Raw genomic sequence first — 25,325 nt, forward strand, 5'->3', positions numbered from 1 at the left:
TTAGAAGTTAGGGATAGTATATAATCTTTAGTAGGAATAAAGATAAGCAAGTCAGTTGACCCTTCCTTGACATGAATGTTGTTTAGACAGTTGGAGGCAGGATGAGATAGTCAGACGGAAATGAAACCCTCATCATAAAACGTGACAGAATAGTTTACTGGTGTTGATAAGTTCCTCTGCAAGAAGGTGCACTTTGAACTGGCCATTTTGGAGACAATGGAAAACAAGGACTGTGTAAGCATCCAATGGGACTGGAAGAAGAAGACGAGGTCATCCAAGAAGAAGGACTGAATTAGCATTGATAATTTGCATCTGTGTTTCTATAAAAGATTGGGTCAAGGGATAGTTAGGTTGTCAGACTTCATGCCCTGGCAATGGACACTGTTATTGTAGGGTTATGAACTGGCCCGGAGCTCTGTAATATTTGTATCTTGAATTGGTTCTATTGTTAAATACATTTTGAAATTGGCATTATTCGTCTTGAAGTCTTCATTCAAAGAACACGCGGATTGGCAGTGACACACGAGAGGTATTGCAATCCAACAAGACTCACCGTACTGTTAATGGAATAACAGCCAAATACATGGCAGATCTGTCTGACTGTATGAGAGTAACTGCAATGGTACAGAAAAGCGGTCTTGTTTTCCCGCGCCGGGCACGCAGCTCTGGGACACCGCAGGCTGTAATGCCTCACACCTACTGGTCTCCAGAAAAAGACACAATTGCGGAAAAAGGAGTCTGTCGATGGAACAGTCTTGCCTACCACTCCAGACATTTCAGGGGGATAAAACCACATCCTGTCATCCTTCAGGACCTCCCTCCACTTCATCTTTCCATGCTTATCCTGAAAAGATACAGCGCTCTGGAAGAGTCCATTTGTTTCCTCCTCTTTCAGCCATGTACAGTAATGTCAACTTTTGGGAGCCCAATGGGAGCAGACCATCCCTCATGTCACCTAATGTCAAGTTATCTGCCTTATTTCAGCACCTGCCCAACTTGAAATGGCCTGGTTCCATAAACCCCCAAAGGACGCTAGATCAACTCTTCTGTTTCACCTCAATCTTTATTTTATTTTCAAGATTGTTTGGCTTACATTGGCATTAGCATTAGTATCAGGATTAGGTTGAAAACCTTTAACACAAAAAGAAACAATTTAACAAATAATTCAAACACAAATATCTCCATCAAATCAGTTTCTTTCATACCAGTGACGTCTTTGGGAGGAACCCTTGTTGAAATTGTCTTCTCTTTGTCAGTGTTTCTTTCCTCAGTGCAGAGTGAGTACCTTTTAGTGCAGAGTGAGACCCTTTTAAGCGCTGCCTCCAGTGCAGGAACACCTTCCAGGTGTCCCCACTTCGTGATTAGCAGCCTGCTCTGCTAAATAATGCATTCTGGGATTTGTAGTTGGGATGTGAAGAACTTCAGGATAAATGTCTGAGATTTATCTCAACACCTAATAAGAAAACACACGACTTTATCCAACAGTCACTGAATACTCAAACTTGATCTTGTTTTTATGGATTACCTCAGGTTGGGCTGATGATGTTGGAGTGGTGCGTCTGAGGCACTTCTGTGCAGACCCTTGCTGGCCCTGTTTTCCAGGTCTTGTGTCTTCTGCTGCAGCTTTAGTCAAATGTGGGAGGGAAAGCCCAACGTAAACATAACTTACCGTATTTTCACAGCCATAAGGCGCACTGTATTAAAAGGCGCAGTCTCAGTTATGGGTGCTATTTCTGGATTGAAAACATACATAAGGCACACCATATTATTAGGTGCATGCTGAAACATACAGTAAAAAATGACAACGAAAATAAAACAGTGAGATTCGACACATTTATTGAACAAAATATTAATTCTTCTGCCACAAAACCATCAAAGTTTTCATCTTCTTTATCTAAATTAAACAGCTGCACTATTTCAATTTCCAACATCCCGAATTCCTCTTCTTAAGCATCTGAATCGGACTCACCGACCGGTTCCGGTTCAGCGTCGATTTTGTGAAAGCTCTAACAATACATGAAGACGGTATCATAGCCCATGCGTCTACAATCCACCCGCATATGGTGGCCGCTGCCTCATAGTCTTTGTGAAGGAGTGTTTGCCTTCCGTCATCCAGTGCTCTGTCCATTTCCGTGGCAGCCGAGAACCACGGTGAACGACGACTTCTCGTGCCCCGTTGTGCGTATCGCCACCGTGATGGTCCCCTTTTCTCCACTTTGTGGGATGTTAAAAGTCAGAGGGATCTCATCCATGTTGGTGATGTGGCTGGGCGCGGTAGTAGGTGCGGAAGATGGCCACCCTCTCCTGGTAGTCCGCGGGCAGCCGCTCCGCGACAGTTGTCCTTGCGCGTATGGAGAGATGCCGCCTCCTCATAAAGTGAAAACACTAAGATTGCTCGATTGCCATTTTCAGACGCATATTCGATGGCCTGCAGTTTAAAGTAAGCCTCATTCATATGCGTCTCGCTTGACCGGCGCTATTTTAGGGGATCCTTATGCCGCTGATAGATTGGTGGAGTGTTTACCGTAGTGCACCCACCAAAGGCGCACAGCAGATTTTGGAACTCAGTCCACACACAAGGCGCTCCATATTATAAGGCGCACCGTCGATATTTGAGAAAATCTCAGTGTTTTAGGTGCGCCTTATAGTCGTGAAAATACGGTATCTAAAATGTCTAGAGGCTGGGCCCTGAGTAGCTTCAGTCCTCACTGCGTTGTGAAAAGCGCTTGCATAATATTAAGAACAATTACCTTTTCGTTCAAATGAGGCAAGAGCCTCACCAAGCATGGCATCATTCTCCTGAACGGTAGCAACTGTAGATGCTGATCAGCTGGAAGTGGCAGTTGCTGTAGGAGGGGGCGCACCCTGAAAGACGTATAAATATCAGTAAAAATATCCACACTGTTGCACGAGGTTGTGTCGACCTACCTCTCTGTCAAGAATGTATTTGCGGAATCTTTTCAGGGAGCTGGTGGCGATGTCATTTTCAGCCATGACCAACCATTGCTTAACAGAGGTGTGTGTTTCCTGGACCATCCTCTCATGGTCACTTCCACATTGAGGGTCAGCCTGAAGTCGCTTATGGAGGCTGTACCACTTCCACATCTCCTGACAGTAAACGACTTTAACCGCCCTGTCCTTAAATGGCTCTGTCCACACACATCTCTAGATGGCAGGAGACTTGCAGGAAGAACTGGATGTACTTGAGGGGATAATCCTTAACCCATCGGTCTTCTCTCTGGCTGTTGATTTTCTTTAACGTGGCGATCGATGATACTGAAACATCAAATTACACATCAAATTATGAATCACTTAACGGGGACAAGAATGAGTAAAGATTTATTTTGTTTAGAACAGCACACTTACTATTTAATGTAGCCAACATCATTTTCCACCAGCCAGTGGAAGCTTTTGCCTCGCTACTTGCCAAAAGTCAGAATTAGCTGACCCATCTACTGCACCTCTGAGGGATTTTGGGTGACCAGGCGGCATCTCCTTTTAGCTGAAGACAAACGGTTATGTCTTTAATGCAAAGCAGACAAATTTGTCCAAGTAGGGTGAGTCAACAGAGTATCAAAACATATCCTTGCCCCTGATGCCAAGGGATTACCTTCATCACAGGGAGTGTTAAGACATCTCAGTCCACTGTCACCAGTGGGCTGATGTGGTTTCGGCTGGTCCCGTGCCTCTTTCGAGGCCTTCAGAATGCACTGCTGCCCATCTTGTGGCGCACTCGTGTCCAGAATACAGAGAGATGGCATTAATGGGTCCATTGCGAAAGCTTTATCTGAAAAAAACAACGAAAGCAAAGTGTCACGAGCAAGCAAAAAACTAACCAGCGACTACTACTGCCACCAAGCCATGCACTCAATTGCTTCCCAGGTACTTGAACTGCTGCCCACATCTGATTACTGTGGTAAATTTCTTCTGATGATAGTTCAGATGTGCTGATGAAAAAGGAATCTTCGTAGACACCAACTTGGTTATGAGAGATGTTTATTGGAGAGAACAGTCAGGTATCAATCGGATGCTGCAGCTTGTCCGAGGGAGGTTTCGTGGTCCCAATGGTGAAGATCTCTGAAGTTATTTGTTCGGTAGACCCTTATATATGGTCAAGTAAACACATTCCTTTCTTGTGACCTCGTGACACAATATAATCAACCATATGGTATAGAGTCCAGTCTGTTAGACGAGAACCCAAGAACCTGTGGACCCTTTGACTCCTTCATAGCAATTCCCCTTGGCGAATAACAAGACATTCAATCACAAGCACAGAAAAACATAGGTGACAGGACACAGATGGAACATATTTGAGATGGTGCCAGGATGGCTGAAAAACAAGTTAAGATATGACAGAGGTAAAGGCCTGCTGAGGATCAATACACAGGCTTCAGATACTACACTGACCTCACTTGTCTCGGTTATATTGTCCCCCCATTTCCCACCTGTCTGGGTTGTATTGTCCCTGCACACTCGCGGACAATCTTTTGTTTGAAATACTCAATAGATATGTTGGTCACAATATTCAACGTAAACATTTAATTTGCAAACAAACAAGATGAACAAGCAATTCGAGCATGAAGGCACGTCAACAAAACAATTTCGAAAGATTCTCTCAATATTTATTTTTATTATAAATCCTTAACCTAGGGAGACACGAACGTTCGCTATTGACGACATTATCCTGCCAGTGGAAAGTTTGCTTTCACGCAAAGAGTTGCGGGGAGGAAAAAAACATTTTGAGCACGCAGAAGCAAATTTACAGGTGCTACAAAAAAGTTTTACTGATTTACCTCCATCCCAAATTTCGCATTATGATTTGAACGTCACCCGCGAGGGACACTAACCTGGCAGGGGAGACACCATGATCAGGAAGGTGGTTCACCCAGGGCGAGGCTCTGTGGCAGTACTGACCCTTGCGAATTCCCCAAATGTGGGAATCTCGACTGCATAATTTCTGTTAGTGGGGGACTGCGTACGCGCTCTCCCCTGATATTTTGTCCAATAAAATGTTTAGTGTTGCACAGGATGCATGTGTTTGCTTGGCACCGGCTTCAATGCAAACAGCAGTGCATTGCCAAAGCAGCCGAGCGCGAGTGTTCTGTGCGTCTGTACGTAAACGTAGTGCCGTCAAACGCAACTCGGCACCGATGGCAAAATCTGTGTTTTATGAGTGTCTTTCCTGCTCGGAGTGGGAAGCGTGCAATGCCGTAGTGCCCAACAGCCCATTTACTTCCACTCCAGGCCATGGGGTGGCAGTAACTGTAAAGGACAGCAAGACTAAACAAAGAAAGTGGACATGGTTGTTAACAGGGTTAGGAGAGACACATGCGTGTTGTCCTTTTTGTACCTTCTTGCGCGAAAGGCATCTTCTTAAACACAGCGCGCGTGTTTGAACGGTTCCATTTGTTTGAAAAATAACGGGCATGGAATGGACATTTCAGCTTTATTCTGGAGAGGGAACGTGCCAGGGTGTGATTGTAAAGAGTCAAATGTCATCGAGTAAAGCATAACCTGAATTTGGAGAAAATGTATTGCATAGCATCAACATGTTGCTAATCTGTGACTACTGAAGCGTACTTGAGCTGTGGTACTTTGGAGGCTTTGACTGCCAGCACCGTCAGCAAGAAGCCAGTTGGCAAGGACTGCGGGCTCAACTGTGAGGCCAGCAACTCATACTTACCTGGCAGGGGAGACACCATGATCAGGAAGGTGGTTCACCCAGGGCGAGGCTCTGCCATTGCACTGAGGCAGTACTGACCCTTGCGAATTCCCCAAATGTGGGAATCTCGACTGCATAATTTCTGTTAGTGGGGGACTGCGTACGCGCTCTCCCCTGATATTTTGTCCAATAAAATGTTTAGTGTTGCACAGGATGCATGTGTTTGCTTGGCACCGGTTTCAATGCAAACAGCAGTGCATTGCCAAAGCAGCCGAGCGCGAGTGTTCTGTGCGTCTGTACGTAAACGTAGTGCCGTCAAACGCAACTCGGCGCCGATGGCAAAATCTGTGTTTTATGAGTGTCTTTCCTGCTCGGAGTGGGAAGCGTGCAATGCAATAGTGCCCAACAGCCCATTTACTTCCACTCCAGGCCATGGGGTGGCAGTAACTGTAAAGGACAGCAAGACTAAACAAAGAAAGTGGACATGGTTGTTAACAGGGTTAGGAGAGACACATGCGTGTTGTCCTTTTTGTACCTTCTTGCGCGAAAGGCATCTTCTTAAACACAGCGCGCGTGTTTGAACGGTTCCATTTGTTTGAAAAATAACGGGCATGGAATGGACATTTCAGCTTTATTCTGGAGAGGGAACGTGCCAGGGTGTGATTGTAAAGAGTCAAATGTCATCGAGTAAAGCATAACCTGAATTTGGAGAAAATGTATTGCATAGCATCAACATGTTGCTAATCTGTGACTACTGAAGCGTACTTGAGCTGTGGTACTTTGGAGGCTTTGACTGCCAGCACCGTCAGCAAGAAGCCAGTTGGCAAGGACTGCGGGCTCAACTGTGAGGCCAGCAACTCATACTTACCTGGCAGGGGAGACACCATGATCAGGAAGGTGGTTCACCCAGGGCGAGGCTCTGCCATTGCACTGAGGCAGTACTGACCCTTGCGAATTCCCCAAATGTGGGAATCTCGACTGCATAATTTCTGTTAGTGGGGGACTGCGTACGCGCTCTCCCCTGATATTTTGTCCAATAAAATGTTAGTGTTGCACAGGATGCATGTGTTTGCTTGGCACCGGCTTCAATGCAAACAGCAGTGCATTGCCAAAGCAGCCGAGCGCGAGTGTTCTGTGCGTCTGTACGTAAACGTAGTGCCGTCAAACGCAACTCGGCACCGATGGCAAAATCTGTGTTTTATGAGTGTCTTTCCTGCTCGGAGTGGGAAGCGTGCAATGCAGTAGTGCCCAACAGCCCATTTACTTCCACTCCAGGCCATGGGGTGGCAGTAACTGTAAAGGACAGCAAGACTAAACAAAGAAAGTGGACATGGTTGTTAACAGGGTTAGGAGAGACACATGCGTGTTGTCCTTTTTGTACCTTCTTGCGCGAAAGGCATCTTCTTAAACACAGCGCGCGTGTTTGAACGGTTCCATTTGTTTGAAAAATAACGGGCATGGAATGGACATTTCAGCTTTATTCTGGAGAGGGAACGTGCCAGGGTGTGATTGTAAAGAGTCAAATGTCATCGAGTAAAGCATAACCTGAATTTGGAGAAAATGTATTGCATAGCATCAACATGTTGCTAATCTGTGACTACTGAAGCGTACTTGAGCTGTGGTACTTTGGAGGCTTTGACTGCCAGCACCGTCAGCAAGAAGCCAGTTGGCAAGGACTGCGGGCTCAACTGTGAGGCCAGCAACTCATACTTACCTGGCAGGGGAGACACCATGATCAGGAAGGTGGTTCACCCAGGGCGAGGCTCTGCCATTGCACTGAGGCAGTACTGACCCTTGCGAATTCCCCAAATGTGGGAATCTCGACTGCATAATTTCTGTTAGTGGGGGACTGCGTACGCGCTCTCCCCTGATATTTTGTCTAATAAAATGTTTAGTGTTGCACAGGATGCATGTGTTTGCTTGGCACCGGCTTAAATGCAAACAGCAGTGCATTGCCAAAGCAGCCGAGCGCGAGTGTTCCATTTGTTTGAAAAATAACGGGCATGGAATGGACATTTCAGCTTTATTCTGGAGAGGGAACGTGCCAGGGTGTGATTGTAAAGAGTCAAATGTCATCGAGTAAAGCATAACCTGAATTTGGAGAAAATGTATTGCATAGCATCAACATGTTGCTAATCTGTGACTACTGAAGCGTACTTGAGCTGTGGTACTTTGGAGGCTTTGACTGCCAGCACCGTCAGCAAGAAGCCAGTTGGCAAGGACTGCGGGCTCAACTGTGAGGCCAGCAACTCATACTTACCTGGCAGGGGAGACACCATGATCAGGAAGGTGGTTCACCCAGGGCGAGGCTCTGCCATTGCACTGAGGCAGTACTGACCCTTGCGAATTCCCCAAATGTGGGAATCTCGACTGCATAATTTCTGTTAGTGGGGGACTGCGTACGCGCTCTCCCCTGATATTTTGTCCAATAAAATGTTTAGTGTTGCACAGGATGCATGTGTTTGCTTGGCACCGGCTTCAATGCAAACAGCAGTGCATTGCCAAAGCAGCCGAGCGCGAGTGTTCCATTTGTTTGAAAAATAACGGGCATGGAATGGACATTTCAGCTTTATTCTGGAGAGGGAACGTGCCAGGGTGTGATTGTAAAGAGTCAAATGTCATCGAGTAAAGCATAACCTGAATTTGGAGAAAATGTATTGCATAGCATCAACATGTTGCTAATCTGTGACTACTGAAGCGTACTTGAGCTGTGGTACTTTGGAGGCTTTGACTGCCAGCACCGTCAGCAAGAAGCCAGTTGGCAAGGACTGCGGGCTCAACTGTGAGGCCAGCAACTCATACTTACCTGGCAGGGGAGACACCATGATCAGAAGGTGTTCACCCAGGGCGAGGCTCTGCCATTGCACTGAGGCAGTACTGACCCTTGCGAATTCCCCAAATGTGGGAATCTCGACTGCATAATTTCTGTTAGTGGGGGACTGCGTACGCGCTCTCCCCTGATATTTTGTCCAATAAAATGTTTAGTGTTGCACAGGATGCATGTGTTTGCTTGGCACCGGCTTCAATGCAAACAGCAGTGCATTGCCAAAGCAGCTGAGCGCGAGTGTTCCATTTGTTTGAAAAATAACGGGCATGGAATGGACATGTCAGCTTTATTCTGGAGAGGGAACGTGCCAGGGTGTGATTGTAAAGAGTCAAATGTCATCGAGTAAAGCATAACCTGAATTTGGAGAAAATGTATTGCATAGCATCAACATGTTGCTAATCTGTGACTACTGAAGCGTACTTGAGCTGTGGTACTTTGGAGGCTTTGACTGCCAGCACCGTCAGCAAGAAGCCAGTTGGCAAGGACTGCGGGCTCAACTGTGAGGCCAGCAACTCATACTTACCTGGCAGGGGAGACACCATGATCAGGAAGGTGGTTCACCCAGGGCGAGGCTCTGCCATTGCACTGAGGCAGTACTGACCCTTGCGAATGGCCCTCGACCTGTACGACGTGCAAAACCAAGTGTAGGAAGTGTAGACAAATTGTGGCAAAGTCAAGTTTTTTGACAGGGAACTGCGAGCGTAAAGGGCCTAACTGCTCTTGGCATGTCAAATGTCCCAAATGGTTATAAATATCTGTCAAAATCTTTCATTTAAAATGTAAGCCATCAAGCTATTGAGCCATCTGCTGGATGGAAAAAATGAATGCAGGGCAAAGCGATGACGGTCTGTGGGTGTAGTAATATTTGAACACACAAGTGATGTTATTCGTGCCATTAGGTGCAGTCAGAAATTGAAAAGATGGTAAAGAATACCATGCTTGGGCCTGTTGTTGTTGTTGAATAACATTTGTCGTGCAAGAAAAACAGTGATGATGCTGTCATTGGTCCCTTGCAGGTTCCTACATTGTGGTGGCCCAGAAGACTTTGCCAGGTGTCTTGGAAATGGAGGCGTCCTATGTTTGGAAATGAATAAAGCACTGACTGTGATTAAAGAGAGGTGGCCCCACCCAGGTGACACTGAAGAGCAAGAACACTTAATTTCCCAATGAGTGCTACAAAATAAAAATAAAAAAGCTGTTGCCAGCCTTATTTTATTTTATTTTTTTTAACTGCCTCAAGGTCCTGCATGTCTCGGGTGTGGACTGGAAAGTCATCCGGGTGTGAAAGAATACAAATGAGACATGTGCATTGTATTCAAAGAAGCATTTATTGTCAAGTGCAAAGAAGAATTTATTGTCAAGTGCAGACAATAAAACACTCCAATCTTCTTCGCTTATACCTGGAAATGAGGTCCCAAAAGAATGTCCACAGCCCTTTGAAAGTCTACAAAAGTGTCAAAAGTCTGGCCTTCAAGTCCTGGAGACGATGACTTTTTGCTGTTTGGACAGTAAGTCTTTTTTCTGTATTTGTTGTGGCCTTTAGTTGGTTGACCACACAGTGCACAGATGTGCACTTTGAAAGCGGTAGGCTCAGTGCCACTGTGCTCCACCCATCTCCTCTTGTAAAAAGTGGATCGAGCTGGCGACCATTGATGCCGGGGGGATTGGGACGGTTTGTGTTTGGAAACAGCGAGAGGGACTGTTGGAAGTGTTGCCTGGATTTGACCGGATGAGCAGAGAGGCACAGGCTGTGGGACAAAAGTACCTTTGCGTGGTGTCGTCTGGGATGGTGCGGGTGATGGTGGTTCTGGCTGTGGGGCGGGGGGAGAGGGGGATGTAACTGTGTGACCAAGAGGTGGTAAATAAGGGGCCGCATCTGTGCGACCGTGTCGATATTTAAGTTTCCTGGTCCCCGCCAGAGATGGAGTGACCTCGTAGGTCACCTGAGGTCGACTGGTGTGCGGTCTTTCAAGAGGTAGCTCCAGCGCCGGGGGTTGACTGCACTGCGCGATGCTCTGATGGCGTCGGAGGACAGATAGACCATGGTCAGTCACATTGGCAGCTGACAAGGCCTCCTGTCGCCTGATAAAGTGCGCAATGGATTTAGTGTTTATTTTCAGGAGAGGAATCCCCAGCTTGCTGAGCTCGGCATCATCCACAGTGACTCTCTGTTGGACACGCTGGTATAATCTGGTCAATAGATGTTTGTGCGGCAGCCCGCCAGCCTTTGCTCTGCAGTGCGGGTGCAGCCACAGCTGTTTGACGAAGCAGTACATCAGCCTGTTCTTCCTGGAGTCCAGCAGGTGGGCAGCCGAATGTCGTTTGCTGAACTTGAGCTTTTGCACCAAAGACGATTCAGCAGGGTCTCCGTTGGTGCGGCCGAAGAGAGCGTTGCCCCAGCGTGCAGAGTACAGGCTGTCAAACTGGTGAATGCTTCGGTCGTGGAGATGGAGCCCGTTCCATGCAGCAATGACCCTCTGCCTTGTAGAGTTGCTGATGGCGAGCTTTCCCTCTTCCAACGCAACGTCCACCAGGAGTCTGCTGAGCTCCTCCACGTGCTCGTACCCCGGGAGATGATTTGGACCGCACACGTCCTCGGCGCAGGGGTCAAAGTCATCGGCGACAGCCTGGTCAGTGAGGTGCAGGTTCCTAGGGAGAGGAGTCAGGCGATCGTCAACGGCATCCGAAATGTATCCCGCGTCACCGTCCGGGGGATCGTCGTCGCGGGAAGCCTCGTCTACCTCCCCCTCGTCCCCCTCGTCCTCATCAGTTTGCAGGGTGTTTGTAGTCTGAGCATAATGTTCAGGAACATTGAAAGTGTCTGTCGATTGGCAAAACAAGTACTCGAGACCGATTCGCTCCCCACCGGGCGGCACAGGAGCCCTGTAGTTGGCATCCTCCACCACCCCAAACAGCTGCTGACACCTCTCATTGAGACGATGCACCAGCGGCGACACGTAGACGAGGTGCTGTCGTCCCCGTTGTCCTCTGACACTGGCAGACTCCCTGTCGGCATTCCAACGTGCAATCCCAGCCAGGAGGTACACTTGAAATGGGACGGCTGCACAGTGGGGTCCTGGAATCATGCTGGGCAGGAAGGAGTGGAAGCCCTCCAGGCTGTTGCTCCCCCTGTCTGTGGCGTAGCGCGGCAGACTCACACCGTTGCGGGTAACGTGTTTTTTTATGGTGTACATGTTCCGCCCAGGAGGGTCCTGGATGCACTCGAGGTGCTTCTGTTGATTTTGCCAGACGTGATCGATGTCGTCGTTACCCTTGAACAGATGGACCTGGTTGTCGTCCATTCCCGCCGGTCCTTTCAGTGTGTCGATGACCTTCTGGACACGCACAAAGGTTTCCTGGGCCCCAACTGTGATTCTTCTCACATAATGGGACAGGTCCCTTTTGGTGACGTGCCTTTCGATCAGCTGGCTATCTGAAAGGGAATCGGCCATGTCCGGGAGTCCCGCACGCACCGCCTGCAAGAGGAGCGCCACGTCGTCCTTGTTGTAGGAGAAGACGGCGGCCGACAAAGCGGATTTAAAGAGGGCACACTTGGAATGGTGATCCGTCCGAACAGCCGCGTCAAATCTGTGGATCCAATGGAAGATGTCCAGACGGATCAGCATGCCTCTGTCGACCCACTTGTCAAAGAGCTGCTCCAAAGAGGAGACTCCGAGAGCGCGACAACAGCCGCGGTCCACGTACATCAGTTCCGGAGCCGCCTCTCCTGCCCTTTGATAGCGCTCCATGAGCCCTTTGGCCATCGGCCGCATCTTCTCCAAAGACTCCTCGCAGGTCAGTACGGACATGAGGATCTGACTCCGCTCGTTGCCGACGTTGGTGCACCACTCTGCGGTGCCTTTTCCGTCGCCAGACAACTTCTTGCAGATCTGAAAATGTATACAAACAGTCAAAGACCTGTATTTGGTACCTTGTTGATGCTAACTCTTGATCTAGTAATGGCTGTGCAGATGCAATGCACTTCTTTAGTTAGACACAAAGAAATGCCCTGAATGCAGTTGACACACACAAATTACCTTCTTGGTGGAGTCATATTTGAGCACTTTCCCAAACGTTGACATTATCTGCGCCCGGTAATCCTCAATATTCTCAGCCTCCGCAAGGAGGAAGGCTTTCCTCAGCAGCCTTGGGGACGGCAGCTCTCTTCGAGGTGGCGGCAATTGAAACTTTGGGCTGAAACTCTCTGAAATAAGAGTAATATTTTCAAAATGACAAAATCGGTGAAGGGCACAAAAATCATCAAAAAAAAAAAAAATCTGAAATCTCACTTGTGATCTTCCCAGGTTTAGTGTACTGTGTGAGCAGAGTGGTGTAAAGGTCTTTCCTCTGCAGGTACTCCTCACAGTGGCTTTCCTGGACCTGGCGCCACACCTTGGCCATGGTGTTGCCCTCAGTGCGATCCCTCAAGAGGCGGACCACCTGCTTGTCCACCCCCCGCCTGAAATGAAATTGATCACATTCTGTGAGCCAGCCTTGCGTGCCTTTCGCTAAGAACTCGAAAGATGTTGAAGCAAAGCGCGCAGACTCACCGTAATGTCAATACAGCAGGGAACATGCCCTGGTGCGCTGGACTGAGCTGATTGAGGATGCAGCCTTCCCATGACGGGAAGCGGCCAATGGCATGCTCCTCTGAGTCCTTGGCTGCTTTTCTGCACGCGTTACAGGCCAGGACCTCGGTCAGCATGGAGTACCACCCAGATACGTGGCAGATCTGTCTGACCGTGTGAGAATAACCGCAACGGTACAGAAAAGCGCCTTTGTTTTCCCGCGCCGGGCACGCAGCTCTGGGACAGCGCAGGCTGTAACGCCACACACCTACTGGTCTCCAGAAAAAGACACGACTGCGGAAAAAGGAGTCTGCCGATGGAACAGTCCGGCCTACCACTCCAGGCACTTCTGGGGGATGAAACCACATCCTGTCATCCTTCAGGACCTTCCTCCACTTCATCTTTCCATATTTGTCCTGAAAGGATGCAGGCCTCTGGAAGAGTCCATTGGTTTCATCCTCTTTCAGCCATGCAACGTCAGCCTGTGGGAGCCCATTGGGAGCAGACTCCCACATTTTGTGCCATCCCTCGTATGTCACCTGATATGAAAACACACGATTATATCCGACATATAGTCACTGAATACTCAAACTTGAGCTTGTTTTTAATGGATTACCTCCGGCTGTGCTGCTGATGTTGCTGTGGGCCGACAGGGCTGAGGCGCTGCATCCATCACGGCGGTCGTCCTCTCGGGAGCCGCTACCGGAACCTTGAATATAACCAGCATTTTTGTGTAAGTTTTTGTATTGGCACACTTTAGTGTGGCGTCCCCAGGATATGGAGCAAAGAGTCACCTCGATGTGTGGTTCAGACGGCGATCTTGCCGTCGACGATGGAGCGGTGCGTCTGACGGACTTGTGTGCAGACGCTGGCCGGCTCTGTTTTCCAGGTCTTTTGGCCTTTTCTGCTGCAGCTTTAGTGAAATGTGGGAGAAAAAGGCCAACGTAAACATAACTCATCTAAAATGTAGCTTCAGTCCTCACTGCGTTCTGAAAAGCTTGTGCATAATATTAACAATTACCTTTTCTTTCATATGAGGCAAGAGCCTCAGCAAGCACGGCATCATCCTCCCCAACGGTAGCGACTGTACATGTCGATGAGCTGCTGGAAGTGGCAGTAGCAGTGGCGGTGGCAGTCGCTGTAGGGGGGGGCGCACCGTGTTGTGTCTACTGAAAGACACATAAATAGCAGTAAAAATGTCACCGCGCTGTTGCACGAGGTCGCGTCGACCTACCTCTCTGTCGAGAATGTACTTTCGGAATCGTTTCAGGGAGCTGGTGGCTATGTCATTTTCGGCCATGACCAACCATTGCTTCACAGAGGTGTGTGCTTCCTGAGCCATTCTCCTCTCGTGGTCACTTCCACATTGGGGGTCGGACAGAAGTTGTTTATGGAGGCTGTACCACTTCCACATCTCCTCGAACGTAAACGACTTGAACCGCCCCTGTCCGTAAATGGCTCTGTCCACACACATCTCCAGGTGGCACGACACGTGCGGGAAGAACTGGATGTACTTGAGGAGGTAATCCTTAACCCACTCGTCATTTATCGGTCCTCTCTCTGGTCGCTGCTTCTCTTTAACGTGGCGATCAACGATACTGAAATATCACATTTAATTATGAATCACTTAACGGGACAGGAATGAGCAAAGATTTCATTTGTTTAGAACAGCACACTTACTATTTAATGTAGCCAACATCGTTTTCCACCAGCCAGTGGAAGCTTTTGCCTCGGTACTTGCCAAAAGTCAGAATTAGCTGACCCATCCACTGCACCTCCGAGGGATTTTGGGTGACCAGGCGGCATCTCCTTTTAGCTGAAGACAAACGGTTATGTCTTTAATGCCACATTTGTCCAAGTAGAGTGAGTCAACTGAGCATCCAAACATATATTTGACCCTGATTACCTTACCTTCATCACAGGCAGTCTTAAGACATCTCAGTCCACTGTCATCAGTGGGCTGATGTGGCTTCAATTGGGCTGCCCGTGCCTCTTTCGAGGCCTTTAGGACGCACTGCTGCCGATCCTGTGGCACACTCGTGTCTAGAATACACAGCGATGGCATTAATGGGTCCATTGCAGAAGCTTTATCTGAAAAAAACAACCAAAGCAAAGTGTCATGTGCAAGCAAACAACTAACCAGAGATTACTACTGCCGCCACCAAGCAAGGCACTTCCCAGGTACTTGCTGCCCACATCTGGCTGCCCTCACCTTTCTTGGCTGTATGGACCCCCACTTCCCACCTGACTAGGCTGTATTGTCCTACCACTTCCCACCTTTCTTGGCTGTATTGTCCCCCCCACTTCCCACCTTTCTCAGCTGTATTGTCCCAACACACTCATGGACATTCTGTTGTTTGTAATACTCAATAGGCATGTAGGTCACAACATTGAACGTAAACATTTAATTCGGAAACAAAGAAGGCAAACAATCAATTCGAGCACGGAGGCACCTCAATAATACAATGTGTATAGATGCGATTAGCGACATTATCCCGCTAGCGAAAAGTTGTTTTTTCACGGACAAGGTTAGCTTTCGAGCACATTTACAGGTACTATTGCAAAGATATGCTTCCGAGCACGCAAAAAGCACGCAAATGTGGAAAGATCGGCTGACTTACCTCGATCCAAATTTTCGCAGTTCGATTCCAGGCACCGTTACGCGCGGCCCTCTTATTGGGCTCGGATGATCGGGGGCCCGCCTTCCGCCTTCGGGACCAATCGGAAGGCTTCCCCGTCTACACCTCGCTTCGTAGGTGTAGACACCGGACCAATCAGAGGGCCAGGCTGTCTACACTCTGCCCGCAAGTGTAGACTCCGGGCCAATCGCGAGCCAGGACCGCCCCCAGTCTACAGTCTACATTGCACTCCGCTCCGTGGGAGATTTGCGAATTCCCCAAATGTGGGAATCTCGACTGCATAATTTCTGTTAGTGGGGGACTGCGTACGCGCTCTCTCCCCTGATATTTTGTCCAATAAAATGTTTAGTGTTGCACAGGATGCATGTGTTTGCTTGGCACCGGCTTCAATGCAAACAGCAGTGCATTGCCAAAGCAGCCGAGCGCGAGTGTTCCATTTGTTTGAAAAATAACGGGCATGGAATGGACATTTCAGCTTTATTCTGGAGAGGGAACGTGCCAGGGTGTGATTGTAAAGAGTCAAATGTCATCGAGTAAAGCATAACCTGAATTTGGAGAAAATGTATTGCATAGCATCAACATGTTGCTAATCTGTGACTACTGAAGCGTACTTGAGCTGTGGTACTTTGGAGGCTTTGACTGCCAGCACCGTCAGCAAGAAGCCAGTTGGCAAGGACTGCGGGCTCAACTGTGAGGCCAGCAACTCATACTTACCTGGCAGGGGAGACACCATGATCAGGAAGGTGGTTCACCCAGGGCGAGGCTCTGCCATTGCACTGAGGCAGTACTGACCCTTGCGAATTCCCCAAATGTGGGAATCTCGACTGCATAATTTCTGTTAGTGTGGGACTGCGTACGCGCTCTCCCCTGATATTTTGTCCAATAAAATGTTTAGTGTTGCACAGGATGCATGTGTTTGCTTGGCACCGGCTTCAATGCAAACAGCTGTGCATTGCCAAAGCAGCCGAGCGCGAGTGTTCCATTTGTTTGAAAAATAACGGGCATGGAATGGACATTTCAGCTTTATTCTGGAGAGGGAACGTGCCAGGGTGTGATTGTAAAGAGTCAAATGTCATCGAGTAAAGCATAACCTGAATTTGGAGAAAATGTATTGCATAGCATCAACATGTTGCTAATCTGTGACTACTGAAGCGTACTTGAGCTGTGGTACTTTGGAGGCTTTGACTGCCAGCACCGTCAGCAAGAAGCCAGTTGGCAAGGACTGCGGGCTCAACTGTGAGGCCAGCAACTCATACTTACCTGGCAGGGGAGACACCATGATCAGGAAGGTGGTTCACCCAGGGCGAGGCTCTGCCATTGCACTGAGGCAGTACTGACCCTTGCGAATTCCCCAAATGTGGGAATCTCGACTGCATAATTTCTGTTAGTGGGGGACTGCGTACGCGCTCTCCCCTGATATTTTGTCCAATAAAATGTTTAGTGTTGCACAGGATGCATGTGTTTGCTTGGCACCGGCTTCAATGCAAACAGCAGTGCATTGCCAAAGCAGCCGAGCGCGAGTGTTCTGTGCGTCTGTACGTAAACGTAGTGCCGTCAAACGCAACTCGGCGCCGATGGCAAAATCTGTGTTTTATGAGTGTCTTTCCTGCTCGGAGTGGGAAGCGTGCAATGCCGTAGTGCCCAACAGCCCATTTACTTCCACTCCAGGCCATGGGGTGGCAGTAACTGTAAAGGACAGCAAGACTAAACAAAGAAAGTGGACATGGTTGTTAACAGGGTTAGGAGAGACACATGCGTGTTGTCCTTTTTGTACCTTCTTGCGCGAAAGGCATCTTCTTAAACAAAGCGCGCGTGTTTGAACGGTTCCATTTGTTTGAAAAATAACGGGCATGGAATGGACATGTCAGCTTTATTCTGGAGAGGGAACGTGCCAGGGTGTGATTGTAAAGAGTCAAATGTCATCGAGTAAAGCATAACCTGAATTTGGAGAAAATGTATTGCATAGCATCAACATGTTGCTAATCTGTGACTACTGAAGCGTACTTGAGCTGTGGTACTTTGGAGGCTTTGACTGCCAGCACCGTCAGCAAGAAGCCAGTTGGCAAGAACTGCGGGCTCAACTGTGAGGCCAGCAACTCATACTTACCTGGCAGGTGAGACACCATGATCAGGAAGGTGGTTCACCCAGGGCGAGGCTCTGCCATTGCACTGAGGCAGTACTGACCCTTGCGAATTCCCCAAATGTGGGAATCTCGACTGCATAATTTCTGTTAGTGGGGGACTGCGTACGCGCTCTCCCCTGATATTTTGTCCAATAAAATGTTTAGTGTTGCACAGGATGCATGTGTTTGCTTGGCACCGGCTTCAATGCAAACAGCAGTGCATTGCCAAAGCAGCCGAGCGCGAGTGTTCCATTTGTTTGAAAAATAACGGGCATGGAATGGACATTTCAGCTTTATTCTGGAGAGGGAACGTGCCAGGGTGTGATTGTAAAGAGTCAAATGTCATCGAGTAAAGCATAACCTGAATTTGGAGAAAATGTATTGCATAGCATCAACATGTTGCTAATCTGTGACTACTGAAGCGTACTTGAGCTGTGGTACTTTGGAGGCTTTGACTGCCAGCACCGTCAGCAAGAAGCCAGTTGGCAAGAACTGCGGGCTCAACTGTGAGGCCAGCAACTCATACTTACCTGGCAGGGGAGACACCATGATCAGGAAGGTGGTTCACCCAGAGCGAGGCTCTGCCATTGCACTGAGGCAGTACTGACCCTTGCGAATTCCCCAAATGTGAGAATCTCGACTGCATAATTTCTGTTAGTGGGGGACTGCGTACGCGCTCTCCCCTGATATTTTGTCCAATAAAATGTTTAGTGTTGCACAGGATGCATGTGTTTGCTTGGCACCGGCTTCAATGCAAACAGCAGTGCATTGCCAAAGCAGCCGAGCGCGAGTGTTCTGTGCGTCTGTACGTAAACGTAGTGCCGTCAAACGCAACTCGGCGCCGATGGCAAAATCTGTGTTTTATGAGTGTCTTTCCTGCTCGGAGTGGGAAGCGTGCAATGCAGTAGTGCCCAACACCCCATTTACTTCCACTCCAGGCCATGGGGTGGCAGTAACTGTAAAGGACAGCAAGACTAAACAAAGAAAGTGGACATGGTTGTTAACAGGGTTAGGAGAGACACATGCGTGTTGTCCTTTTTGTACCTTCTTGCGCGAAAGGCATCTTCTTAAACACAGCGCGCGTGTTTGAACGGTTCCATTTGTTTGAAAAATAACGGGCATGGAATGGACATGTCAGCTTTATTCTGGAGAGGGAACGTGCCAGGGTGTGATTGTAAAGAGTCAAATGTCATCGAGTAAAGCATAACCTGAATTTGGAGAAAATGTATTGCATAGCATCAACATGTTGCTAATCTGTGACTACTGAAGCGTACTTGAGCTGTGGTACTTTGGAGGCTTTGACTGCCAGCACCGTCAGCAAGAAGCCAGTTGGCAAGGACTGCGGGCTCAACTGTGAGGCCAGCAACTCATACTTACCTGGCAGGGAAGACACCATGATCAGGAAGGTGGTTCACCCAGGGCGAGGCTCTGCCATTGCACTGAGGCAGTACTGACCCTTGCGAATTCCCCAAATGTGGGAATCTCGACTGCATAATTTCTGTTAGTGGGGGACTGCGTACGCGCTCTCCCCTGATATTTTGTCCAATAAAATGTTTAGTGTTGCACAGGATGCATGTGTTTGCTTGGCACCGGCTTAAATGCAAACAGCAGTGCATTGCCAAAGCAGCCGAGCGCGAGTGTTCCATTTGTTTGAAAAATAACGGGCATGGAATGGACATTTCAGCTTTATTCTGGAGAGGGAACGTGCCAGGGTGTGATTGTAAAGAGTCAAATGTCATCGAGTAAAGCATAACCTGAATTTGGAGAAAATGTATTGCATAGCATCAACATGTTGCTAATCTGTGACTACTGAAGCGTACTTGAGCTGTGGTACTTTGGAGGCTTTGACTGCCAGCACCGTCAGCAAGAAGCCAGTTGGCAAGGACTGCGGGCTCAACTGTGAGGCCAGCAACTCATACTTACCTGGCAGGGGAGACACCATGATCAGGAAGGTGGTTCACCCAGGGCGAGGCTCTGCCATTGCACTGAGGCAGTACTGACCCTTGCGAATTCCCCAAATGTGGGAATCTCGACTGCATAATTTCTGTTAGTGGGGGACTGCGTACGCGCTCTCCCCTGATATTTTGTCCAATAAAATGTTTAGTGTTGCACAGGATGCATGTGTTTGCTTGGCACCGGCTTCAATGCAAACAGCAGTGCATTGCCAAAGCAGCCGAGCGCGAGTGTTCTGTGCGTCTGTACGTAAACGTAGTGCCGTCAAACGCAACTCGGCGCCGATGGCAAAATCTGTGTTTTATGAGTGTCTTTCCTGCTCGGAGTGGGAAGCGTGCAATGCAATAGTGCCCAACAGCCCATTTACTTCCACTCCAGGCCATGGGGTGGCAGTAACTGTAAAGGACAGCAAGACTAAACAAAGAAAGTGGACATGGTTGTTAACAGGGTTAGGAGAGACACATGCGTGTTGTCCTTTTTGTACCTTCTTGCGCGAAAGGCATCTTCTTAAACACAGCGCGCGTGTTTGAACGGTTCCATTTGTTTGAAAAATAACGGGCATGGAATGGACATTTCAGCTTTATTCTGGAGAGGGAACGTGCCAGGGTGTGATTGTAAAGAGTCAAATGTCATCGAGTAAAGCATAACCTGAATTTGGAGAAAATGTATTGCATAGCATCAACATGTTGCTAATCTGTGACTACTGAAGCGTACTTGAGCTGTGGTACTTTGGAGGCTTTGACTGCCAGCACCGTCAGCAAGAAGCCAGTTGGCAAGGACTGCGGGCTCAACTGTGAGGCCAGCAACTCATACTTACCTGGCAGGGGAGACACCATGATCAGGAAGGTGGTTCACCCAGGGCGAGGCTCTGCCATTGCACTGAGGCAGTACTGACCCTTGCGAATTCCCCAAATGTGGGAATCTCGACTGCATAATTTCTGTTAGTGGGGGACTGCGTACGCGCTCTCCCCTGATATTTTGTCCAATAAAATGTTTAGTGTTGCACAGGATGCATGTGTTTGCTTGGCACCGGCTTCAATGCAAACAGCAGTGCATTGCCAAAGCAGCCGAGCGCGAGTGTTCATGTTTGTTTGAAAAATAACGGGCATGGAATGGACATTTCAGCTTTATTCTGGAGAGGGAACGTGCCAGGGTGTGATTGTAAAGAGTCAAATGTCATCGAGTAAAGCATAACCTGAATTTGGAGAAAATGTATTGCATAGCATCAACATGTTGCTAATCTGTGACTACTGAAGCGTACTTGAGCTGTGGTACTTTGGAGGCTTTGACTGCCAGCACCGTCAGCAAGAAGCCAGTTGGCAAGGACTGCGGGCTCAACTGTGAGGCCAGCAACTCATACTTACCTGGCAGGGGAGACACATGATCAGGAAGGTGGTTCACCCAGGGCGAGGCTCTGCCATTGCACTGAGGCAGTACTGACCTTGCGAATTCCCCAAATGTGGGAATCTCGACTGCATAATTTCTGTTAGTGGGGGACTGCGTACGCGCTCTCCCCTGATATTTTGTCCAATAAAATGTTTAGTGTTGCACAGGATGCATGTGTTTGCTTGGCACCGGCTTCAAAAAACAGCAGTGCATTGCCAAAGCAGCCGAGCGCGAGTGTTCCATTTGTTTGAAAAATAACGGGCATGGAATGGACATGTCAGCTTTATTCTGGAGAGGGAACGTGCCAGGTGTGTGATTGTAAAGAGTCAAATGTCATCGAGTAAAGCATAACCTGAATTTGGAGAAAATGTATTGCATAGCATCAACATGTTGCTAATCTGTGACTACTGAAGCGTACTTGAGCTGTGGTACTTTGGAGGCTTTGACTGCCAGCACCGTCAGCAAGAAGCCAGTTGGCAAGGACTGCGGGCTCAACTGTGAGGCCAGCAACTCATACTTACCTGGCAGGGGAGACACCATGATCAGGAAGGTGGTTCACCCAGGGCGAGGCTCTGCCATTGCACTGAGGCAGTACTGACCCTTGCGAATTCCCCAAATGTGGGAATCTCGACTGCATAATTTCTGTTAGTGGGGGACTGCGTACGCGCTCTCCCCTGATATTTTGTCCAATAAAATGTTTAGTGTTGCACAGGATGCATGTGTTTGCTTGGCACCGGCTTCAATGCAAACAGCAGTGCATTGCCAAAGCAGCCGAGCGCGAGTGTTCTGTGCGTCTGTACGTAAACGTAGTGCCGTCAAACGCAACTCGGCCCGATGGCAAAATCTGTGTTTTATGAGTGTCTTTCCTGCTCGGAGTGGGAAGCGTGCAATGCAATAGTGCCCAACAGCCCATTTACTTCCACTCCAGGCCATGGGGTGGCAGTAACTGTAAAGGACAGCAAGACTAAACAAAGAAAGTGGACATGGTTGTTAACAGGGTTAGGAGAGACACATGCGTGTTGTCCTTTTTGTACCTTTTTGCGCGAAAGGCATCTTCTTAAACACAGCGCGCGTTTTGAACGGTTCCATTTGTTGAAAAATAACGGGCATGGAATGGACATTTCAGCTTTATTCTGGAGAGGGAACGTGCCAGGGTGTGATTGTAAAGAGTCAAATGTCATCGAGTAAAGCATAACCTGAATTTGGAGAAAATGTATTGCATAGCATCAACATGTTGCTAATCTGTGACTACTGAAGCGTACTTGAGCTGTGGTACTTTGGAGGCTTTGACTGCCAGCACCGTCAGCAAGAAGCCAGTTGGCAAGGACTGCGGGCTCAACTGTGAGGCCAGCAACTCATACTTACCTGGCAGGGGAGACACCATGATCAGGAAGGTGGTTCACCCAGGGCGAGGCTCTGCCATTGCACTGAGGCAGTACTGACCCTTGCGAATTCCCCAAATGTGGGAATCTCGACTGCATAATTTCTGTTAGTGGGGGACTGCGTACGCGCTCTCCCCTGATATTTTGTCCAATAAAATGTTTAGTGTTGCACAGGATGCATGTGTTTGCTTGGCACCGGCTTCAATGCAAACAGCAGTGCATTGCCAAAGCAGCCGAGCGCGAGTGTTCTGTGCGTCTGTACGTAAACGTAGTGCCGTCAAACGCAACTCGGCACCGATGGCAAAATCTGTGTTTTATGAGTGTCTTTCCTGCTCGGAGTGGGAAGCGTGCAATGCATAGTGCCCAACAGCCCATTTACTTCCACTCCAGGCCATGGGGTGGCAGTAACTGTAAAGGACAGCAAGACTAAACAAAGAAAGTGGACATGGTTGTTAACAGGGTTAGGAGAGACACATGCGTGTTGTCCTTTTTGTACCTTTTTGCGCGAAAGGCATCTTCTTAAACACAGCGCGCGTGTTTGAACGGTTCCATTTGTTTGAAAAATAACGGGCATGGAATGGACATTTCAGCTTTATTCTGGAGAGGGAACGTGCCAGGGTGTGATTGTAAAGAGTCAAATGTCATCGAGTAAAGCATAACCTGAATTTGGAGAAAATGTATTGCATAGCATCAACATGTTGCTAATCTGTGACTACTGAAGCGTACTTGAGCTGTGGTACTTTGGAGGCTTTGACTGCCAGCACCGTCAGCAAGAAGCCAGTTGGCAAGGACTGCGGGCTCAACTGTGAGGCCAGCAACTCATACTTACCTGGCAGGGGAGACACCATGATCAGGAAGGTGGTTCACCCAGGGCGAGGCTCTGCCATTGCACTGAGGCAGTACTGACCCTTGCGAATTCCCCAAATGTGGGAATCTCGACTGCATAATTTCTGTTAGTGGGGGACTGCGTACGCGCTCTCCCCTGATATTTTGTCAATAAAATGTTTAGTGTTGCACAGGATGCATGTGTTTGCTTGGCACCGGCTTCAATGCAAACAGCAGTGCATTGCCAAAGCAGCCGAGCGCGAGTGTTCCATTTGTTTGAAAAATAACGGGCATGGAATGGACATGTCAGCTTTATTCTGGAGAGGGAACGTGCCAGGGTGTGTGTAAAGAGTCAAATGTCATCGAGTAAAGCATACCTGAATTTGGAGAAATGTATTGCATAGCATCAACATGTTGCTAATCTGTGACTACTGAGCGTACTTGAGCTGTGGTACTTTGGAGGCTTGACTGCCAGCACCGTCAGCAAGAAGCCAGTTGGCAAGGACTGCGGGCTCAACTGTGAGGCCAGCAACTCATACTTACCTGGCAGGGGAGACACCATGATCAGGAAGTGGTGGTTCACCCAGGCGAGGCTCTGCCATTGCACTGAGGCAGTACTGACCCTGCGAATTCCCCAAATGTGGGAATCTCGACTGCATAATTTCTGGTAGTGGGGGACTGCGTACGCGCTCTCCCCTGATATTTTGTCCAATAAAATGTTTAGTGTTGCACAGGATGCATGTGTTTGCTTGGCACCGGCTTCAATGCAAACAGCAGTGCATTGCAAAGCAGCCGAGAGCGAGAGTGTTCAATTGTTGAAAAATAACGGGCATGGAATGGACATTTCAGCTTTATTCTGGAGAGGGGAAGTGCCAGGGTGATTGTAAAGAGTCAAATGTCATCGAGTAAAGCATAACCTGAATTTGGAGAAAAAGTATTGCATAGCATAAACATGTTGCTAATCTGTGACTACTGAAGCGTACTTGAGCTGTGGTACTTTGGAGGCTTTGACTGCCAGGCACCGTCAGCAAGAAGCCAGTTGGCAAGGACTGGGGCTCAACTGAGGCCAGCAACTCATACTTACCTGGCAGGGGAGACACCATGATCAGGAAGGTGGTTCACCAGGGCGAGGCTCTGCCATTGCACTGAGGCAGTACTGACCCTTGCGAATTCCCCAAATGTGGGAATCTCGATGCATAATTTCTGTTAGTGGGGGACTGCGTACGCGCTCTCCCCTGATATTTTGTCCATAAAATGTTTAGTGTTGCACAGGATGCATGTGGTTTGCTTGGCACCGGCTTCAATGCAAACAGCAGGGCATTGCCAAAGCAGCCGAGCGCGCGAGTGTTCCATTTGTTTGAAAAATAACGGCAGGAATGGACATTTCAGCTTTATTCTGGAGAGGGAACGTGCCAGGGTGTGATTGTAAAGAGTCAAATGTCATCGAGTAAAGCATAACCTGAATTTGAGAAAATGTATTGCATAGCATCAACATGTTGCTAATCTGTGACTACTGAAGCGTACTTGAGCTGTGGTCACTTTGGAGGCTTTGACTGCCAGCACCGTCAGCAAGAAGCCAGTTGGCAAGGACTGCGGGCTCAATGTGAGGCCAGCAACTCATACTTACCTGGCAGGGGAGACACCATGATCAGGAAGGTGGTTCACCCAGGGCGAGGCTCTGCCATTCACTGAGGCAGCAGTACTGACCCTTGCGAATTCCCCAAATGGGGAATCTCGACTGCATAATTTCTGTTAGTGGGGGACTGCGTACCGCTCTCCCCTGATATTTTGTCCAATAAAATGTTTAGTGTTGCACAGGATGCATGTGTTTGCTTGGCACCGGCTTCAATGCAAACAGCAGTGCATTGCCAAAGCAGCCGAGCGCGAGTGTTCCATTGTTTGAAAAATAACGGGCATGGAATGGACATGTCAGCTTTATTCTGGAGAGGGGAAGTTGAAA

At 48.5% G+C, this 25,325-nt stretch overlaps 1 protein-coding gene, 1 long non-coding RNA gene, 19 other non-coding genes and 2 pseudogenes across 24 annotated transcripts; 21 read left to right on the forward strand and 2 right to left on the reverse strand.

The window, feature by feature from the left end:
- Positions 1-598: 598 nt before the first annotated feature.
- On the reverse strand, positions 599-3,784 carry LOC130520135 (uncharacterized). The gene is made up of 5 exons (XR_008948664.1): positions 3,367-3,784; positions 2,929-3,276; positions 2,751-2,865; positions 1,526-1,733; positions 599-1,453 (listed from the first exon to the last, which is right to left on the reverse strand). It is a non-coding gene; the product is annotated as an uncharacterized LOC130520135 (long non-coding RNA).
- A 1,055-nt stretch (positions 3,785-4,839) lies between these two features.
- LOC130520153 (U1 spliceosomal RNA) lies at positions 4,840-4,992 on the forward strand (annotated as a pseudogene).
- Positions 4,993-5,675: 683 nt separating this feature from the next.
- Positions 5,676-5,839, forward strand: LOC130520136 (U1 spliceosomal RNA). Its single transcript, XR_008948665.1, has one exon. It is a non-coding gene; the product is annotated as a U1 spliceosomal RNA (small nuclear RNA).
- A 683-nt stretch (positions 5,840-6,522) lies between these two features.
- LOC130520148 (U1 spliceosomal RNA) lies at positions 6,523-6,686 on the forward strand. Its single transcript, XR_008948676.1, has one exon. It is a non-coding gene; the product is annotated as a U1 spliceosomal RNA (small nuclear RNA).
- A 682-nt stretch (positions 6,687-7,368) lies between these two features.
- Positions 7,369-7,532, forward strand: LOC130520157 (U1 spliceosomal RNA). Its single transcript, XR_008948682.1, has one exon. It is a non-coding gene; the product is annotated as a U1 spliceosomal RNA (small nuclear RNA).
- A 382-nt stretch (positions 7,533-7,914) lies between these two features.
- Positions 7,915-8,078, forward strand: LOC130520158 (U1 spliceosomal RNA). Its single transcript, XR_008948683.1, has one exon. It is a non-coding gene; the product is annotated as a U1 spliceosomal RNA (small nuclear RNA).
- Positions 8,079-8,460: 382 nt separating this feature from the next.
- Positions 8,461-8,622, forward strand: LOC130520149 (U1 spliceosomal RNA). Its single transcript, XR_008948677.1, has one exon. It is a non-coding gene; the product is annotated as a U1 spliceosomal RNA (small nuclear RNA).
- A 382-nt stretch (positions 8,623-9,004) lies between these two features.
- Positions 9,005-9,129, forward strand: LOC130520155 (U1 spliceosomal RNA; annotated as a pseudogene).
- Positions 9,130-9,798: 669 nt separating this feature from the next.
- On the reverse strand, positions 9,799-15,975 carry LOC130520133 (uncharacterized). 4 transcript variants are annotated; one of them, XM_057023727.1, is made up of 10 exons: positions 15,679-15,968; positions 14,969-15,148; positions 14,738-14,873; positions 14,079-14,655; positions 13,852-13,970; positions 13,674-13,766; positions 13,040-13,596; positions 12,779-12,948; positions 12,527-12,693; positions 9,799-12,379 (listed from the first exon to the last, which is right to left on the reverse strand). In XM_057023727.1, the coding sequence occupies exons 6-10, from the start codon at positions 13,728-13,730 to the stop codon at positions 9,884-9,886; spliced, it is 3,447 nt and encodes a 1,148-aa protein (XP_056879707.1). In that variant the 5' UTR covers positions 13,731-13,766; positions 13,852-13,970; positions 14,079-14,655; positions 14,738-14,873; positions 14,969-15,148; positions 15,679-15,968; the 3' UTR covers positions 9,799-9,883. The 4 variants fall into 4 exon arrangements, with proteins under 4 accessions (XP_056879707.1, XP_056879708.1, XP_056879709.1 ...); XM_057023728.1 differs by having other exon boundaries at positions 14,079-14,226; positions 14,292-14,655; positions 14,969-15,968; XM_057023729.1 differs by lacking the exons at positions 13,674-13,766; positions 13,852-13,970 and having other exon boundaries at positions 13,040-13,328; positions 14,292-14,655; positions 14,969-15,975.
- Positions 15,976-16,402: 427 nt separating this feature from the next.
- LOC130520142 (U1 spliceosomal RNA) lies at positions 16,403-16,566 on the forward strand. Its single transcript, XR_008948671.1, has one exon. It is a non-coding gene; the product is annotated as a U1 spliceosomal RNA (small nuclear RNA).
- Positions 16,567-16,948: 382 nt separating this feature from the next.
- LOC130520159 (U1 spliceosomal RNA) lies at positions 16,949-17,112 on the forward strand. Its single transcript, XR_008948684.1, has one exon. It is a non-coding gene; the product is annotated as a U1 spliceosomal RNA (small nuclear RNA).
- Positions 17,113-17,795: 683 nt separating this feature from the next.
- Positions 17,796-17,959, forward strand: LOC130520144 (U1 spliceosomal RNA). The gene has a single exon (XR_008948673.1). It is a non-coding gene; the product is annotated as a U1 spliceosomal RNA (small nuclear RNA).
- A 382-nt stretch (positions 17,960-18,341) lies between these two features.
- On the forward strand, positions 18,342-18,505 carry LOC130520145 (U1 spliceosomal RNA). Its single transcript, XR_008948674.1, has one exon. It is a non-coding gene; the product is annotated as a U1 spliceosomal RNA (small nuclear RNA).
- A 683-nt stretch (positions 18,506-19,188) lies between these two features.
- On the forward strand, positions 19,189-19,352 carry LOC130520143 (U1 spliceosomal RNA). The gene has a single exon (XR_008948672.1). It is a non-coding gene; the product is annotated as a U1 spliceosomal RNA (small nuclear RNA).
- Positions 19,353-19,734: 382 nt separating this feature from the next.
- On the forward strand, positions 19,735-19,898 carry LOC130520137 (U1 spliceosomal RNA). Its single transcript, XR_008948666.1, has one exon. It is a non-coding gene; the product is annotated as a U1 spliceosomal RNA (small nuclear RNA).
- A 683-nt stretch (positions 19,899-20,581) lies between these two features.
- On the forward strand, positions 20,582-20,745 carry LOC130520138 (U1 spliceosomal RNA). The gene has a single exon (XR_008948667.1). It is a non-coding gene; the product is annotated as a U1 spliceosomal RNA (small nuclear RNA).
- Positions 20,746-21,128: 383 nt separating this feature from the next.
- LOC130520151 (U1 spliceosomal RNA) lies at positions 21,129-21,290 on the forward strand. The gene has a single exon (XR_008948679.1). It is a non-coding gene; the product is annotated as a U1 spliceosomal RNA (small nuclear RNA).
- Positions 21,291-21,671: 381 nt separating this feature from the next.
- Positions 21,672-21,835, forward strand: LOC130520139 (U1 spliceosomal RNA). The gene has a single exon (XR_008948668.1). It is a non-coding gene; the product is annotated as a U1 spliceosomal RNA (small nuclear RNA).
- Positions 21,836-22,515: 680 nt separating this feature from the next.
- LOC130520140 (U1 spliceosomal RNA) lies at positions 22,516-22,679 on the forward strand. The gene has a single exon (XR_008948669.1). It is a non-coding gene; the product is annotated as a U1 spliceosomal RNA (small nuclear RNA).
- Positions 22,680-23,361: 682 nt separating this feature from the next.
- LOC130520141 (U1 spliceosomal RNA) lies at positions 23,362-23,525 on the forward strand. Its single transcript, XR_008948670.1, has one exon. It is a non-coding gene; the product is annotated as a U1 spliceosomal RNA (small nuclear RNA).
- Positions 23,526-23,900: 375 nt separating this feature from the next.
- Positions 23,901-24,064, forward strand: LOC130520147 (U1 spliceosomal RNA). Its single transcript, XR_008948675.1, has one exon. It is a non-coding gene; the product is annotated as a U1 spliceosomal RNA (small nuclear RNA).
- A 377-nt stretch (positions 24,065-24,441) lies between these two features.
- Positions 24,442-24,603, forward strand: LOC130520150 (U1 spliceosomal RNA). The gene has a single exon (XR_008948678.1). It is a non-coding gene; the product is annotated as a U1 spliceosomal RNA (small nuclear RNA).
- A 381-nt stretch (positions 24,604-24,984) lies between these two features.
- On the forward strand, positions 24,985-25,148 carry LOC130520152 (U1 spliceosomal RNA). The gene has a single exon (XR_008948680.1). It is a non-coding gene; the product is annotated as a U1 spliceosomal RNA (small nuclear RNA).
- The last annotated feature ends 177 nt before the right edge of the window (positions 25,149-25,325 follow it).

The sequence above is a fragment of the Takifugu flavidus genome, unplaced genomic scaffold, assembly GCF_003711565.1.
Source record: "Takifugu flavidus isolate HTHZ2018 unplaced genomic scaffold, ASM371156v2 ctg294, whole genome shotgun sequence".
Taxonomy (NCBI): domain Eukaryota; kingdom Metazoa; phylum Chordata; class Actinopteri; order Tetraodontiformes; family Tetraodontidae; genus Takifugu; species Takifugu flavidus.

Bases quoted from the DNA above. Each gene is read 5' to 3' on its own strand.
- LOC130520133 (XM_057023726.1), bottom strand. From the start codon at position 14,016: ATGAGTTATGTTTACGTTGGCCTTTTTCTCCCACATTTCACTAAAGCT. The intron at 12,949-13,039 runs GTGAGTCTGCGC...ATTTCATTTCAG, and splicing joins CCTGCTGTATTGACATTACG to GCGGGGGGTGGACAAGCAGG. The intron at 12,694-12,778 runs GTGAGATTTCAG...CTCTTATTTCAG, and splicing joins TAAACCTGGGAAGATCACAA to AGAGTTTCAGCCCAAAGTTT.